At 40.5% G+C, this 18,247-nt stretch overlaps 1 protein-coding gene across 4 annotated transcripts in view; it reads right to left on the bottom strand.

The window, feature by feature from the left end:
- Positions 1-18,247, bottom strand: part of E2F3 (E2F transcription factor 3) — a 74,309-nt gene that overhangs the window by 29,120 nt on the left and 26,942 nt on the right. The window contains exon 1 of one of the 4 annotated variants that reach the window (XM_070244140.1): positions 7,370-7,690. The exons of the other annotated variants lie outside the window; for them this stretch is intronic. Coding sequence (XP_070100241.1) covers positions 7,370-7,483 — 114 coding nt within the window. The 5' untranslated portion in view covers positions 7,484-7,690. Of the gene's footprint in view, positions 1-7,369; positions 7,691-18,247 lie in introns of those variants that run through there. 4 annotated transcript variants of the gene reach the window in all.

Here is an 18,247-nt window from a genome sequence, read left to right as displayed (position 1 = left end):
AGGAAATGGAGAAATGGTTTGAGAGAAATGGTACGCCGAGGAGCCAGGCTGGGTGAGTGGGCAGCAGTGTCACTGGGCTGCTTTTGCTGGGGACAGATTCCTGCACTAGTAGTAGTACAGGAGTGCTCCCTTATCTGCGGCTTCATCTTCTACAGTTTCAGTTACCCTCGGTCAACCATGGCCCAAAAATATTAAATGGAAAATTCCAGAAATACACAATCCATAAGTTTTAAATTGTGGGCTGTTCCGAGCACTGTGATGAAATATCCCGCCCTCCACCTGGGATGTGAATCAACCCTTTGTTCAGCATAGCCACACTGTAGATGTCACCCACCTGTTAGCCACTTAGTAGCCATCTGGGTTATCAGATCTTCTGGCATGGTATCCAAGTGCTTGTGCTCAAAGAACCCTTACTTTACTTCATAATGGCCCCAAAATGCAAGAGTAGTGATGCTGGCAATTCGGATAAGCCAAAGAGAAGCCGTAAAGTGCTTCTTTTAAACGAAAAGGTGGAAGTTCTCAACTTAATAAGGAAAGATAAAAAATCATATGTTGAGGTTGCTGAGATCTACAGTCAGAATGAATCTTCTATCTGTGAAATTGTGAAGAAGGAAGAAATTCGTGCTAGTTTTGCTATCGCACCTCAAACTGCAAAAGTTATCACCACAGTGTGTAATAAGTGCTTAGTTAAAATGGAAAAGGCATTAAATTTGTACCATAAGGCATTCTGGAAAAAAACAAAAAAGCCATTTTGAGAGAGATCACGTTGACATAACTTTTGTTACAGTACATTATTATAATTGTCCCATTTTGTCATTAGTTATTGTTGTTAATCTCTTACTATGCCTAATATATAAAGTAAACTTTATCGTAGGAATGTATGTATAGGAAAAAACATAGTACATATAGGGTTCAGTATCATCTGCAGCTTCAGGCATCCACTGGGGTCTTGGAATGCATATACCCCTGCAGATAAGGTGGACTACTATACTGCTTGATCTAGGATTTAAAGACCCCTCACCCTGGAAAACACAAAGTATGGATCTTCCCTTTTTAGATCTACGGGCAAAACAATACAACCATCAAAACAGAAAAAGTACAACTGTTTGAAAGGAGTCCAATTCCTCCACTCACATTCTGCAGTTTTATGACTCCCTAGGATCTGACACACGAATTGGACTTCAACTCTCTGTGATACGACTGTGGGCAAACGTTTTGACAGAGATCATGATTCAGAAGACTCTCACTGACCCACTAAAGGTTCAGAACAAGGTCTTAGCTTTTTCTACATCATAACGGGACACCATGTTTGAGGTACAGAAGAAAAACGAAGCAGAAAGGCCTCCGGCAGTGACTGCTAATGAATACATATGAAATTGTGTTCATTTTCCAAACGCACATAAAAAGATCTTGAAAATAGACTAGGAATAAATGCTCTGAAAAACGTGAGATGGAATAGTGGTGATACAACAGCTCTGAAACTACACCAACTTGATAACATTGACTTCAAGGAACACATAAAAAAAAATGTTCTTTATCTAAACGAGTTTTGAAAAAAAATGCTAGTGTGCTGTATAGGAAAGGGATGATGATAATGCTGACCTTTATTAATGATAAAATCAATAACAAACTATAAAGCTTATCAAGGACCTGGCTCTTTTCAGCAGCTCGAATGATTACAGGAAAAGCAACAATTCATTTGAACAGGACGTTAGCTCACGTGCAGCAGATGAGGCTCTTAGGGGCCAACAGTAGTGGTGGGTACAGCTAGGTGGCCACTCTGAGAGCTTGTCTCCTTTTATACAAGTCGGTTTTTTTCTAATTCATTTATCTCTTTGTTATCTCTAGTATGTGCCTTACAACAATTCCAGGCACTAGATGTTACCTCAACAGATACTTGTTCCTTGGGAGACTAAGGAGAGAACTAAGGATCTCCAAAAGTACTCTCGTTGAACCCAACAATTAATTTGGAGAACAATTTCTCCCTAGTCTATATTTATTTCCAGCTGTAGGCAAGGGAGTGTGCGAAGGAGAAACACTCTTCATCTCCGAAGCCCGCCATACATCAGGTCCTCCCACTGCCTCTCTTCCCGCTGGTTCTCAGCCTGGAAATCTCACCTGTGGGCAAAGTGAGCTCACAAACCCAAAATGCACTGATTTTCTTGATGAATGAGCCCAAGTGAACTCCAAAGAGCTCCACCTGAGCTTTTACCCGAGCATTCATCTAGAGATCACAAAATAAGCACCTGGTTATTTAAAAAAAAGAACAAATACTTAATTGTGTGATAAATAAAACTTCACAACCTCTACAAATCTGTTAAAGTTTACAGATCTGAGAAGATTAAAGCTTTCTAAAATAAAGTTAACCAATCCAAAATAATCTGTCAGTTTTATCAAACATCTATCTGATTAATGAATCTTTTAATTACTTTGGTACTTTTTTCAAAGAATGGACTGACATTAATTTCTTACAAAATCTATTTGTATTTGTTCTCACACACTGCACATTGTTCACTAAAATACATGCGTGTGTGTGTGTGTGTGTAGGCAGTCACTTCATAAAAAGCAGGGAGGAAAAGAGACAGAACTATTTGAATCATATTCCAATTTAGGAGAATGCTCTTTACGATATTCTCTGAGTGACTTATAAAGGTGAATAAAATAAGAAACTACAAGAATAGATACATTAAAATGAGTATTTCCATCATATTAGCATGCAATTCTTTTTGTCAGTTTGCAAAATATAACTTAAAAAATTTTTTTTAACTGGTAGACTGTAGAGGAATGGCAGGAAACCTTGGTGAAGTTACAGAGCCTTCCTGGGCCTCCGTTTCCTCAACTGTACAAAGTGAATAGAGGACTAGAAAAATCCCTGTAATACTTTCCAGGGTTTCAATGCCTGTGAGCGCCTCTGAAGCCTCACCTGCTAATAGTTAACCTCTTTCGTTCACTTGTCCTTACCATCTCTGAGCGAGATTCCCTGCATGAATGCGTCTTGACCAGAACCCAGCAAATGCTAAATTCACCAGAGATTTTCACTACATTACAGTTCTAACATAAGCTAAGGGAAACATATTTCAAAACTATCATAGAATGCTAAGCAAAAATTTAAGAACACCAAAAGTTTCTTCATCTGTGACTTAGTTCACAGCCAAACACGTGAGCTCTTTCCCCAGCTCCTTCAACTGTTCAACTTGAGGTGTGCAGCCACTGGATCACTTCATGAGCTCCTTTCCCTGGGTTACTAAGGGTTTGGTTCTAGAGTTGCCTGGAGTTGTAAAAGGGATGAGAGAAATTCTTTCTGTCCCCACCCTATTACCACTATTTATGACCAATTGGCACCGTTGTCAAAGCATTTGGGACACCCTTGCCCCAGGGCCACTGCAAAAGAATGTCCACTTTATTATGAACAGTGCCCTGTTTCAGGGAAAGCAGGATGTTTAGAAAGTTTTGTACTCAGTCCTCATCTCCCCTTTCAGTCAATTATGACTCGCTATAGGGACAATTGTGCTGTAGGGTCAATTAATAAAATCATGGACTTCTAGGAGTGATTGTCAAATGCTGCTGTGGACAAAACAATACCTGATGGGCAAAAGGTGGGAAAAGGTCTAAAAAGGACTGTAACTTTCCAAGGAGCTCTCAAAGATAGTAGAAGCTTCTGGAAGTCCAAGTTTCCAAAGAGTGTTTAAATCAGTCTGCTAAGTGGTTCAAAGCAGAGCCAATGGGAAAGTCCAATACTGACCCGCTGGCACTCTGTCACTTTCCCCACAACCAACAAAATCCACAAGACTATTACCATGAAATATAGAGGATGCAGAAACACATGCTACAACATGGGTTCTTCAAAAGATGACAAAGTCATCTGAGAAGGAGGTGACTCAAATTTCAAGCAAGCTGCTATTCCAACAACAAATTTCTTGTTCTGATTGTATTTGGCATTTTCAGGATCACTTTCTTGCATGTGCATATTTAATCCCTGTTATAGTCCTTGTTGTTATAACCAAAATCTCTTTAAAACAAATGCACAAGTCCTGGTTCTCAAACTTGGATACACATTGGAATCGACTGGGAAATACAAAAAATTCTGATGCCTGGGTCCCACCCCTGAGATCATGATGTAGATAGATAGGTGTGGTCTGGAGGTAGGAGTTTTAAAAGCTACCCAGCTGATTCTAATGTAAAAGCAAGCTGCAGAACCACTGCTCTAAGCTGAACCCTGGTTGGCAACTAGGCTCAGATGGTTCTGCTGTTTACGGGAAGTCTACCTCAACCTGCCAAAAATAAGCACAATTATGGTGTGGGTAACAGTCATCAGAGGTAAATGTGTATTCTATTCTGATATCAAATTATTTTTAAAGGCAGAGGGGCAAGTGATGAGAAGGAACAATGATGCTTTTGTAGGGGTAAGACAAGTCTTCAATGCTACAAAACTTCCTAGCATATTATAGAAACCAGTTTTGCTGGTTTTTTATTATATGACAAAGGCAAGCACTGACCCAATCGGCAGGACTTGGGATGTAAGATTTACTAGTCCGAAGCACTAGGGAGATATCTTTGTGACTTCTGAAAAAACCCAGAGACGTTTTCTACTCTAAGAATACTACTGTCAAAGAACAGATACTGTCATTGTCCACTAGTCTTTACATTTTTCTGTGTCAAGAAGATAAAGACCAAACCTATGGACCTAGAAGGCAGCTCTATAGGGCTGCAATTTTCCATTAAGAGATTAAATATAACTTCTAAGACCATGGGTCTCAAACTTGAGCATGCTCAGAATCACCTGGAGGGCTCATTAAATGCAGATTGTTGGGCTCCACCGCACAGGGTCTCCGATTCTATAGGTCAAGGACGGGGATTTGTATTTCTGACAAGTTCCCAGAAGATGCTGATGCTGCCAGTCTGGGGACCACACCTTGAGAACCCATGTTTCAAGGACTTGCAAACAGCATGATCCTTGAGTAACAAGAAATGCTTCTATCCTACCTCAAGCTTTGTGATAAAGAGACAAATTACTTTGAGTGAAATGAGACAGTGTCTTAAGAGAAATCTTGAGATTTATCCCAAGAGGCAAAACTGTTTCATTCCTCTAAAGAGGAATAGATGGGTTCAGTTAACTTCATTCATTCACTCATGAGTAAATGTTACCCTTGGAGGAGAAAGTAGAAGAGCTGTCATAAGTTCAAACAGAAGGACCTAAACATTCTTTTCAAAAAACATTGACCCATGGTTTCCTGTTTCAGGGAACAACGACTATTTTCCATTTTTAAAATGTTTACTGTATAATGTGGCATTTAAGTGGAGGTAAAGGTGGGCTTTTTAAACAAGTGGTTAGAGCAACTGAGTGACATCTGGAAAAAAATAAAGCAGAATCTGTACTTTACAGAATAGAGGATAAACCTCAAATGGAGCAAATATTTAAATGTAAAAAAGCCCCCATAGAAATTCTGTAAAAAAAAATATGGGTCAATTTCTGTATGTGCGTGTGGAAGGGGGATAGTGGAAGATTCCACTTTCTAATTGTAACTCAAAATCTGGAAGCCATAAAAGAAAGAATGGAAAAAAATATGCTGCGGAAAAATTAACTTCTGTTTGGGGCAAACAAAAACCTCAATGACTAAAGAAAATGATAAAGTAAGAAAAATATTTGGAGATCATATCATGGGTTTAGAGCTTAATGTCCCTATTATATAAAGAGCCCTACAAATCAATGAGAAAAAGACCAATAACCCAATAGAAGAGCAAGTCAAGCACAGGAACATACAGTTTGCAAAAAAGAAATACAAATGGCCTTTAAACATATGAGAAAATGTCCAACCTCACACTTTTTAAAAAAGGTATGCAAATTTAAACCATCTCGAGATATATTTTGCATATCAGATTGGCAAAAATCCAAAAGTGTGATCACTCATTCTGTTGGTGAAACTCTCCTAAGTTGTTGGTAGGAGCGCAAAATGAAACAATCCCTGGGAAGGGCACTCAACACCATCACAAGTACATACGCACACATCCTCTGGAAAATGTCAACCGTCCTTGTAGAAAACTGCCCTGCAGATACACCTGCACAGGTATGAAGTGATACATGTGCAACTTTGTTCATAACAGCATAAGATTAAAAATCTAAGAGTCTATTCATAGGAGATTGATTTAATAATTCTGACACATCCATACAATGAAATATTATACAGCTCAAAAAAATATGAGGCAGTTCTGTATGTTCTGACATGGAAAGCTCATTAAAGTATATCACCCAATATAAAAACAAAGTCCAGAATAACATACAGTTGTCATCTTTCCTAAGAAAAAAGGGAAAATAAGTGTTTTTTAACATTTTTAATTTGCATAAACAGTGCGAGAATTTATAAGAAATGAATAGAAATGGTGACCTGTAAAAGGCCTAGGAGGGCAGGGTGGACGGGAACAGGTCTGGAGCAATTTTCAGGCGTACTTTCATATAAAAGTTTCTCTATAATAGTATTGAAATCAAATTGTGGAACTAAATGAGAAAACTCTGGTGTATACAAACATTTTCTTTACACGTTTTCGGCACAATTCAATGCCTCTCCAAACCCCCACCCCAAGGTACTTAGCAAATATGAGTTAAGTGATAGGGCTAAGGCCAAAGTTATTGACCCTTAGGAGGCCAGACGTTAGATGGCAAAGTCCACTTTGCAGGCAAGGGCTTTTCAGAACAGCATTTACTACAGCAGGTCTCTGAAGATGAAAGAAGCCAGGCTTTTAGTTTTACTGGATCGTTCAATTTCTATAAATAGTCCCTTCCAATTAAGCCAATGAATTTACATTTCTCTGCAGCCCATGCTTTTAAGCGAAGCTCAGATGTTTGCCATAGAATGTTTCACTCTGTGGCACTTTCCCCCACCTCTGTTTTAATAAATAAACAATCAGCATAAGCACCTAATTATAGACTTCAGGAACATAAAATTCCCCAGATCAGACAAGAAATACAATCTACCCTTCCCCCACCTCTCAAACCCGTCTTTTATCTAACTCAAAATGAGGAAACACCTTTAGATACTGTACAAAGTACACCGCATGCAGTATACAAATAAGTCACAGGAACCAAGGTTTCTTAGTACCTCCACATCTCCCTGAAGAGATGCCAGTTTTTACATACTCCCTAAAGTATACTTTAAAATCATCCCCTGTGTTCAGACTGCTATGTAAAATTTATAAAAATGTAACATAAACTTCATATAAATGTTATATAATTGTTTTTAAAAAAATAAAGACAAACACATTTAACTTACTCTGGGCACATCTCAAGGCACCAGAGTTACATTTCTATGACTGTCTGTCATGTATCAATGAAAGAGAACAAGTCAGCGACTTCTCCTCGACGCCAGGAACTTACAGGAGGATCCACAGCAGCAAGCAGGGGAGCATGCCAGTCAGCACTAGGACTCCTGGGAGAGCTGATTATCATTTCTCTGGAGACGTTTCTAGGCCATGCATGGAGAGCACTCATGACAACCAAACCAAAAAAAGCCCACTATACGAACTAGCTTTTTGGCATCCTTTGCTCAGTTTCTAAAAGGACCACCTGTAATCTACCTGGAAAAAGAGAACAGGGTTGGACAAGTGAAAAACCTTTCATATCAACCCTCAGGAATGAAGCCTGAGTAAAATCCTATTCATCGTGCCACAAGGAAGTGGCGTAGAAAGACCAAACGACAGAGTATCAAGAACAGCCAGTTTTATAGTCCTTGACATGGCCAGAACTCACTGTGTGACCCTGGGCTCATCTCCAAAATGCAGCGGTGGTACTTGAGGCCTCAACAAAGGTCTGAGGCTGGAACTCTAGGTTGCTTAATTCCGACAGCTTACTCTGTCACTTAAAAATCCAATTTGCTGGCAAGAAGATATTATGGCGATGACTGAGTTCTTCTGCTGGTGAATGCTTATAATGAATGAATGCGCTGTAACCCAACTCATGGATGAAATGACTTCACAGCCTCATCCTTAGATTTCTGACACCTGATTACATAGCAGTCTCTGTGGAAGATGACATAATATAAAAATAAATTCTCTGTTTCATCCTGTCCCCTATCCTTGGAGGCTGGATCAGTGCAAATCACTGACATTTGGGAAAAAAAAAGAATCCCAGAAGATTGTTGTGGGTCTCAGCCTGGTGCAGTGGTGAACTGCCTCCAAGACCTGCTCTAGTTTAGAGGCCCAATCAGAAAAAGCAGCGGCTTGGAGTTATGATGACATTCCTGTGCTGAGGAGTGGCAGTGGATTGTTGGATATAAAGCAAAATGAGAAGACACTGCCTCTGTCTGTGTATGTGGTTCTCTCCCTCTCTCATACACACACACACACCCCCAATAATGCATATTGCTTAGCTCATTTGTCCCCTGGGTCCCTTTTTCTCTTGCCTCACAAGAGAGCCAGCGCCCCTCCCCCATGTCTGTCAAAAGCTGCAGAACACCAGGCATTGGCTGGGCCCATTCTCCTTCATAATGACACTAAACAGGATAACGTGGAAGTTCCTCTCTCCTCTATGCTCTGAGGACCAACCTATTTTCTCTGACAAGAAGCCACAAGCTAATAGGTTAATCTAACTTATTACGCCACATCCTGATATTACCCAGGAAAGGCAATTTTAAAACTATCATCTTCTGGGTCCAGAGTGGCTGCATTTCTTTGTAAATATGCAGTAGAACAGTGACATTTATGAAGCTGCTTTTTTTGTTATTAAGATTTATTTGTTTTTACTTGTAACTTTTTAGGTTCCCTCTAAACGTATGAGTTGTCTTATCCTGTCGAAAATAATACAGAGGGTAGATTACAAATCTCACTTTTCATTTCCTAGTCCAGAAGCAGATATTTGCCATTGGGGGTCAGCAATGCTTCCAACCTTCCGTGCTGCCCGTGGTGTTACACAGCACCTGGACATGTCAAGCAGGCACTCCCAATGCCTTCAAGTGTGAGTGCCCAACCTTTGGGTGAAATAATTATAGTTGATATGTACAGGGCCTCAGCTCAAAGTCAGATTGCTGTGCCAAACAATATCATTTCATCTTCTCCAAACGTCTATGTCACAGACGAGCAAACTTAACGGCAGCTAGAAAGTGGCAAAGTGGACACGTGAACCCGTCTTTGTAATACTCAATTTGCCTCCAAGAATGTTGAGAAAACAAAGTCCTCCGCTCTAAGAAGCTACTGATTGCGAGATGTACCATTGTTTCATAAACAAATATAGAGAGAGATCAATGCATATGGACATATGAAAAACATGTATGTCATAGAAAATGGAGAAAATATACTCCTCCTTATACAAAAGGAACAATCCACTATGACCTGCTGTCCACTCCCTCCCCGACTGAGGAGGAGCTTGAGGCTCAGAAGACTGTGATTTGTCCAAGGGCCCCAGGAGGGGCAGGGCCAATGCGGCTCAGTTCAAAAGAGTACTGACCACCATTCTGTGAGAGGAACTGTGCTGGGCCTGGGGACTCAGCGTGGTTCCTGCCCTTAGGGAACTGAGCATCGGAACTTAGCATCAGAACAAAGCCCAGAGGTCCTAAAGCCAGAGGTGCACACACCAGTCCTACCACACCCGTTCATGACTCAGGGGGACTTCCCAAGACCTTTGGATTGACTTGCAACATTTCCCAAGACTTAATGATGAAGTCTTGAATGAACCGTTAAAATGTGTTTTCTCTGTTCTTTTTGTTTTGCTTGTTTTTGACATAACATTTCATTTCCAAGGACCTTGCTCCTGGGTGAGGATGTAAACACATTGTGAGAACTGCAAGGACAGCACTCACACTGCTTTCCTGCATTTTCTTCCTGATGCAGCTGTAGTAAGGAGCTCACACGCAATGGAATAAAGAGCAGCAGACCCACAACTTGACTTGAGGCGGAGATGGAAACTAATATTTTTTGAGGGCCCACTAGGGATCATACTAGATACTAGATGTTCTTGTTTGTGAAGGAATGAACTAAGAAATAGACAAACCTCTAATCTGCTCAAGGTGTCAACTATGTAGGTCTACCAAGAAATGGACATCTCAAGCATTTGAATGAAGTTTATTTTACAAAGTCTAAATTTGTTATGAATCATGAGTAGCTAAGATTAAAAATCTCCTTGCCTAAAAGTATTGTATCAAATCATAAATATGTGGTGTGTACCTACAGTGTACAAGATACCACAGGGACACTAATATGTAACTTTTATCTCTAAAAAACTTACAATCTAGCTGGGAAGAGGATTCTATCATTTTAAAAGCTAACTAATGAAAAAATAATTGATAAGAAATTAAACTAAAATAAACAAAATAAAATAACTTTTAATTTGATGGGAGACATGCAATATCAGTACACAGAATTACCTGCTAAATAGTTTCCACAGGCAATAAAGCTACCGGAATTCACACGGGCTGCGACAGTATCTGAAGCACCACAGTTTTCAAAAACTGTTATTAATGGGGCTGGCCCCGTGGCCGAGCGGTTAAGTTTGCGCGCTCCGCTGCAGGCGGCCCAGTGTTTCGTTGGTTCGAATCCTGGGCGCGGACATGACACTGCTCATCAAACCACGCTGAGGCAGCGTCCCACATGCCACAACTAAAAATGGACACACAACGAAGAATATACAACTATGTACCGGGGGGCTTTGGGGAGAAAAAGGAAAAAATAAAATCTTTAAAAAAAAAAAAAACTGTTATTAATAATCGCATGCTGGGGATTTCCGATTAACAAAATGTAAAAGTTGAAAGTTATTCTGTAGAGTTGAAGGTACAGGAAAGTGATGAGTTGGGATGATTATGTACATACCCAACACGATAATTACATGAAGAGAAAAAGAATGAGAACCTGAGAAGGGTACGACTATGGAGAGAAGTCACAGATGCGACAGCAGACATGTCTCCACTCATGGCCCCCTCCCATCGTGGGCAGCGCCAATGCCGTCTCGTCTCCACCGGCCCCTCCCCCACCACACCCCAATGGGAATTCTTGGGCAGGTCCAGCTTTCCTTGTTGACAGGCATGCTCGTTTCCTTCTCTACCAAAAGAATATAATGGTGCTCATGAGCCACCTTCTGCACACAAATGTTTCAAAGTTTAAACTAAAAAAATGGATTTGAGATTTCTATAAAAATGCTTATTCGAGAAACCTAAATGAACGCTAAAGGCTTTGTCTACAATGGTCAATGAAAAGAATCATGTCCAGATACAAATACACACAGAGGCACACAAACACATAGATAACTGAAGGTGCAATAGCCTTTCCAATAATTCTAAACTTGGCTTAATTTATTGTTATTGCATAATGATAAAAAGGTCTAAAACGCTGAGTGTTATAGAAACTCAAACAATTCTAAACTTTGCTTTAAGAAATAAAAAGTACAGACGTTACCAAGATAATTGGTAAAATAATATCTGACATGTGAGGAGCCTTTCCTTTGGGTAAGCAGCACAAGATAAATTTTTCATTTCGATGAGCCAGCAGCTATTAAGAAGATGGTCACCAGGAGAATGAAAAGACTCCAAGTGTAATTGTTTCTGGAGGAGGCAGGGTGAGCACACTTCACCACACCTGCTCCCTTGACGGGGAAAAACACCAAGCGGCAGAGCACCGGATACCCACAGCCACCCGAGGCCTGCCTGCCCCTCACAAACAGGCTGGTGTGGCCAACCAGGTAACAACAAAACAGTTTGGTTTGGTCTTCTCCCCAACCAAAGCCAACTCACCAAGCAGCAAAAACAGTTACTCATGGGAAACCCAGGGATGAATGAGGCCTAGTGAGCAAATTAGAGTTAGGTGACATTCAGGAGTCAAAATAAGGGTCCCCGCCTCATGCGAGGCTGGTGGGAATGTAAAATGATGCAGTCGCTGTGCAAAAGTCTGGCAGTTCCTCAAAAAGTTAAACATAGAAATACCACATAATCCAGCAATCCCACTTCTGGGTATATATCCAAAGGAATTGAAAGCAGGAACTCAGATACTTCAATGCCAATGTTCATAGCAGCGTTAGTGAATAGCCCAATGGTGGAAACAACCCAAGAGTCTACTGACAGATGAATGGATAAACAAACTGGGATATACGCACACAATGGAATATTTTGTTGTTAGTGGCATCCAGTTGATTCTGACTCCTAGCAACCCTACAGCCGAGTGGAACCCTTTTTTTGCACCATCCTCTCACCTTCCAGCGCTATATTAGATAATGCTCTGCTGCTTTTCATAGGGTTTTCATGGCTAATTTTTTTGAATTGGGTGGCCTGGTCCTTCTTTCTAGTTGATCTTAGTCTGGAAACTCCGCTGAAACCTGTCCATCATGGGTGACCCTGCTGGTATGTGAAATCCCAGTGGCATAGATTTCAGCATCATAGCAACACGCAGCTACCACAGTATGACAACTAACAGATGAGTGGTGTGGTTCCCTGACCTGGAAATGAACCTGGGGTGAGGTGGTGAGAGCGCCAAATCTTAACCACTGGACCACAGGGCTGGCAACTGGAATATTATTCAGCCATAAAATGAATTGAAATGTTGGGCCAGCCCCTGTGGCCCAGTGGTTAAGATCAGCACACTCTGCTTCAGCAGCCTGGGTTCAGTTCCTGGGCACAGACCTACACTGCTGGTCAGTGGCCACGCTGTTGCAGTGGCTCACATCCAAAAAGAGGAAGACTGCAGATGTTAGCTCACGGCAAATATTCTTCAGCAAAAAGAGGAAGACTAGCAAGAGATGTTAGCTCAGGTGAATCTTCCTCAGTAAAAAAGCGAAAAAAAGAGAATTGAAATTTTGATATACACCACAACATGGATGAACCTCAAAGACATTATCCTGAATGAAATAAGACAGACACAAAAGGACAATTATTCTACAATTCCACTTATTTAAGGCACCTAGAGTAGTCAAATTCGTAGAGACAGTTAGTAGAACAGTGGCACTGGGGGCTGAGGGGAGGGGGTGTGGGGAATTACTGCGCACAGTTTCTGTTACGCTTGGTGAAAAACTTCTGGAAATGGATAGTGGTGATGGTTGCACATTATAAAGGGACTTAATGTCACTGAATTATACACCTAAAAACGGTAAATTTTATGCTATGTATATTTGACCACAATAAAACCAACAAACAATCAAAACAAGGATTCCCAGAGGATGCCCTTGCCCTGCAGGTCCTTCCCACCCCTACCTCTGACCACTTGCCCTCTCCCTGAACACCTGCATGTTTCCTCATTTAAAATGTCCACTGAAATACTCCTGGCAGAAGATGGCTCAAATGAATCTGGAAGTGGAGAGAAAGCAGGGGGCCTATGATCCTCAGTCCTGATATTCCACTGTCAGCTCCAGCATGTGACTTCCCCTTCCAAAGGAAAATAAGTCATTCTTAATGAGTTTTCACAGAGACGGTAACTACCAACACTCAAGACCATTATGGAAAGGAAACTTCAGTTTCTCCAGAGAGCAGAGCAAATCCTATGAAAAATGGGCTTTTTCTGCTAGTATCACTGACTTCCTACCAAGGAGCCTGAGAGACAGATAAGGGGCCCAGCCTCCCCTGTGCAGATGGGCGAATCATTTGCTCTCCCTAACTCGGCTGGAATTTTCTCCTGTTTCCTTGGACTGATGGATACATTTCTCCAGTTGTAAGTGCCTTGATAGGCTGGGGCCAAGGTAAAAACTCACAGCAGCCATTTGTTTCCACTGAGTAATTCTAAAAAAAATGCTCAGTGTAAGATAATGTTGATCCCACTAACCTAAGTTATTGTAATTTTCTAAATAGCCAAGTTAAATAATCATTACAATTTCTTTGGTAGTATTGTGCCTGTCACAATACATGTATTGATTAAGTATTTGTGGAATGAACAATCTAATACAAACAACTTCCTCAAACAAAAGATGAGCTCACAATATGTGATGAAGCCCATAGTTCAATAATGAGTAAACCCTCGATATACAGTCATGGGAATTCGAGAAAGTGCGATGAAGGGGCCAGAGAGCAAGTAACATTTTGATAAGATGTCACTGCAGGAGATGAGAAGTACCAGGTAGACGTCCTGGCTGGGCTGATGTGTCACTGCTTTCCACTGGAATTTATAAACAAAACACAAACAGAGAAAGAAAAGTAGTGGTCAAAAATTTAAGTATTTCCTTTATACATGCGTAAGTAGGATGAGGTTTGTGAGGTCAGTGAAATACGAATTCTCCTTTTCGTTCTATTTAAGAAACAATGGGAGGAAAAGAAAAGGTGGCTGCAGAGGGACACGTCACTGCACTTGTAACCAGTTAAGAGTATATGGAAAGAACTGCTGTATTGAAATCAGATCCAGCAGAGAAATGGACAAATAAATTAAGAAGGAAAATAAAGACAAACGAACGAAAAGAAACACGCATGAGCCTCCTTTTCCTCCCCAAAGGGCAGCTTGCTTTGTCAACCCATGCTGAAGAGTGGTCTCGCCCTTCTAGAACTCAGTTCGAAATCTGAGCCATTTTGCATTCTGTTTCACATTGACAAAGCAGTTCTTTGCTGCTACTTATTTATAATTTAATTCCCCCGATGGTTCTAAAAACAAGGGAAGAAATATTTTCAAACAAAAATCATTATTTATACAGCTGGAGTTTCCATTTAGTTAGGAAAATTAGTAGAAAAATGTTTGGTCAGAATTTGAGATAAGTTTTGAAGGTTTCACAAAACCTCATACCATCAACTTCCAAATCTCTTTTATTACATTTAACTCCTCCCCAAAGTCAACAAGAGAAGCCCCCAAATCAACTAAACCAATGGGTTCTGATCTGGGCAACTCCTTTGGCAAGGGGTGGGGGATCTCTGAATCAGCAGCAAAAATAGCTCAATTAAAATACCATTCTAATATGTTGTTCGTTTTGGTTTGAAAATGGAAACCAGCGACTTGCTTGCATGAGTAAACAGAAGACAGTGATTCAGGCTGGGGTCTACAGAGCAAGGGCAAAGGGGACAGCTGGCAATTATCAGGCTAACTTAACCAGATTAATTCACGCCTAAAAATTCACTCTGGTGCCCAAATTGCCCTGATCGGCTATATTCATAGAAGAACTAAAGAGCGTGATTACCAAATCTGCTTCCAACCTGTGCTGCCGAGGCTGTGCCTAGGTGGGTTGTCTTAAGGGGATGAATGTGTCACAAACTGTCCTCAGTCCTCCGTTTCCCCAGTAAAGAGCACCCGAGGATTTTCACAACATGTTTGAACATTTGCTTAAGTGTCCTATGGCCTTATAGGATGCAATTATCATATACTGAATAAAGAATCAAAAATTTTAAATAGGGCCAAAGGACTGAAAAATTGCACTGGAGGTAATCCTTTAAATTTATAGACCTTGAGACAAAGCCCAGATGAAGAGAGATGCTACCATTCCTAGCATGAAGAAATTCCAAAGGGAAAAAATACTCAGAGTAAAAAATAGAAAAAGAATTTGCAAAGAATTTGTAAGATTATGAAAATTAGAATAGTCAAAATTTGAAAATGTCTTTTTTAGCCTATCCCTAAAGATGTGTGAGATTAATGCCTTATGCTTATAAAGTACTTTATACATTTACAAAGCCCTTCACAATTAATTCTCACAACTGTGTAAGGTAATCCGGCTGAGTATTATTATTCCCATTTTACTGATTAAGAAAATAGGGCCCTCAGATGTGCTGAAGCAAAGCTAACGTCGAAGCTGAAACTTGAACCCAAGCCTTCTGGGTCCAAGTGGAGTGCCCTTTCCATCACGCCATGCTAAAGGCTAAAGTTAACTTAAAGCAAATAAAAAAGATCGCATTACCCTGTCAAATCTGTGGTATTCACCATCACAAATAGTCTCAGAGTCAACACATGTCGTTAAATAAATCTTATAACTAAGCTTGGCTTGAGAATACAGATGGCACGGGAAGGTGGCACTGAGGAGGTTGTTCCCCACCAGCTCTGTCTGACCCCAGGCAAGGGATTCTCCTGGACCCGGTTTCCTAATCAGTAAAGTGAAAGGACTGAGGAGAGACTCTCTAAGGTCCCTTCAACATTGAGCTCAGTGTGAAACTAAGTGGCTTCAGTTTTTTTGGTCTATGCCTACTCAGAATTTAGAGTGTGGACTTTCTTCCTTCTCTGAACATTAGAAGCTTCTCCAAGCGAATGGCTCTCCACTCTCCCTAACTAAACAAAAACTAGGTTCAAAATGTACTTTACCAACTTTTGCCCACTTAAGAAGTAAAACAACATATAAACACTACAGAACAAACGCTTCTAGAATTATTTGTTATTTGTAGGTTACGATGCTGCTTAGTTCCATTTCCAAACTTGATTTGCATCAGCCAATTTTTATACTCTTCAGCTAGATCAAGCCTTTTAGAAGCCAGAAAAAGTACAGTCTTGCCCCAGAGACAGAAACTATTCCTTTTAAAGTGATGGCATTTCAAAAGCTGATAAATTCTATTCAAAATGACCAGTCACTTGTAGTTGGTAATGACTGTTTTACTTTCCATATAAGCTGGGTCCAACTGAGAGACTTCCACTTCTTAGTATTACATCTCACCTAGGAATATTGATTTTTGATGTTTTAAAAGGTATGAAAGACTTTCCCACTCCGAGTGGACTTAACTGTTAGACTTTCATATAAATCCGGAGTAGAACTTTACTAGAATTCAAAGGCTTAAATTACAGGTGGCGTGTTCCCTCTGCTTTTATGTTGTCCTACTCCTGCCTGGGACGTTTGTTTAAGAGAGGAGGGAAAAAAGGACTAGTAGCGTGAGAAAGCAAGCATCTAGGGGACAGAGAAAGAGGAAGACAATCTAGAATCTCCATTCCACCGTAAATGTTCTAAGAGAAAACACAAACGTTCTTTTTTCATAGAGACAAGTCTTTAGGGTACCATCTTAGTTTTGGTAAAGTTCTCTTTTTCCACCGGGAAGGTAGAGAGAGACAAGAAAGCAAGGAAGGAAAGAGCTGTAATAATAATTGCTGTTATTATCATTGTTGTTTTATAATAACAAAAGCAGCCCATTCTTCTGAGCTCCTGTACCTCCTTAATTATGGTGTTCAGCAATTCAATGAATTTTAGTAATGCTCATCGTTCATTCTCTTTTGTGAAGTTAAAAAATTGGCTTGGTAAACTATGACTTTTATTATGCTAAAGTGGTCTGGTCTCGCTATCAAATCAAAAGGCCAAGGAATATTCAACTCTCCCACATATTCGGGGTTGACTATTAATTTTTTACATGACTTTGGGAGAGTTATAACCAACCTAGGTCTCAAATTCTTCCTCTGCAAAATGGATACACCACTAAACTAGTTCAAAGAGCTGTTGCTGGAAAGAACAAATAAAAATCACTATGAAATATTCTGAAATAATCCATCAGGACCTCACTCTTCCAAGGCCACATCTGTTTGCATCTTGCACTGTGTAGAGCACGGGGGTGGGGCCAAGCGTTCCGGCTCTGGCGCCATATTCCTGTGCCCTCCTCTCCATTGCCTATGCCTGCAAGCGGTCGCTCTCTAGCTTCCCGGTTCCCTCTCCATCTGCCATGCTCTGACTACATGCATGTGCCTTTGCTAATTCTGAAGAGCAGAAGCCACTAGTTCTGCTCACTCTTGCCCCTGGTGTGGTCCCCAGCGCTCACTCATACCAGGGATGACCACAGGCACTATAAAGCCGGCGGCAGTGAATGGGGTGTCCAGGAAGGGAAGGGATAGTCAGTTACCTGGCGCCCTTCTGATCCTAAATGAAACAAAGAAGTGAAGCTTCAGTGTGCAAGTTAAACTTAATAACAGCATTTTGGAAGAAGCCTGCATTTCTCTATATACTTTCTTGAGAAAGAGCAAGCAAAAACACTTTTGATAATACTGAAAAATTCACCGATTCATTTAGATGCTTTTAGTGGGTCTAAGATTTAAGTGGCATAGAAGACGCATAACTGAGGTGTATCACTTGTAAATTTTTCTTTTGATACCACGATATCACACTTTAAATTACATCTAGTTATGCCACAAATCATAGTGTCTTCAAGTCCAGAGATTCTGAGATCTTAGTGACCAATACACTCCCTAATTATATGGATCACAAACTGTTAAGTGACCAGTCTGAGGTTTCTTGGCTCCCTTGTGCTAAATTCACCAGAACCCAAGCCTCCTGGCTGCCACCAGAGCACTCCTCTTTCTTTATACTGCAACAGGGATTTGTGCACAGTTATTTTCCTTTAATAAATTCTTGCTACAAGTGAATTTAGGCTGTTTTTAATTAAGGTCTTAACCAAAAGATCATTTGGAAAGCTCT

Source organism: Equus caballus, chromosome 20 (assembly GCF_041296265.1).
Source record: "Equus caballus isolate H_3958 breed thoroughbred chromosome 20, TB-T2T, whole genome shotgun sequence".
NCBI lineage: Eukaryota > Metazoa > Chordata > Mammalia > Perissodactyla > Equidae > Equus > Equus caballus.
The sequence above is the reverse complement of the archived record's forward strand: the minus strand, read 5'-3'. Positions and strand labels throughout refer to the sequence as shown.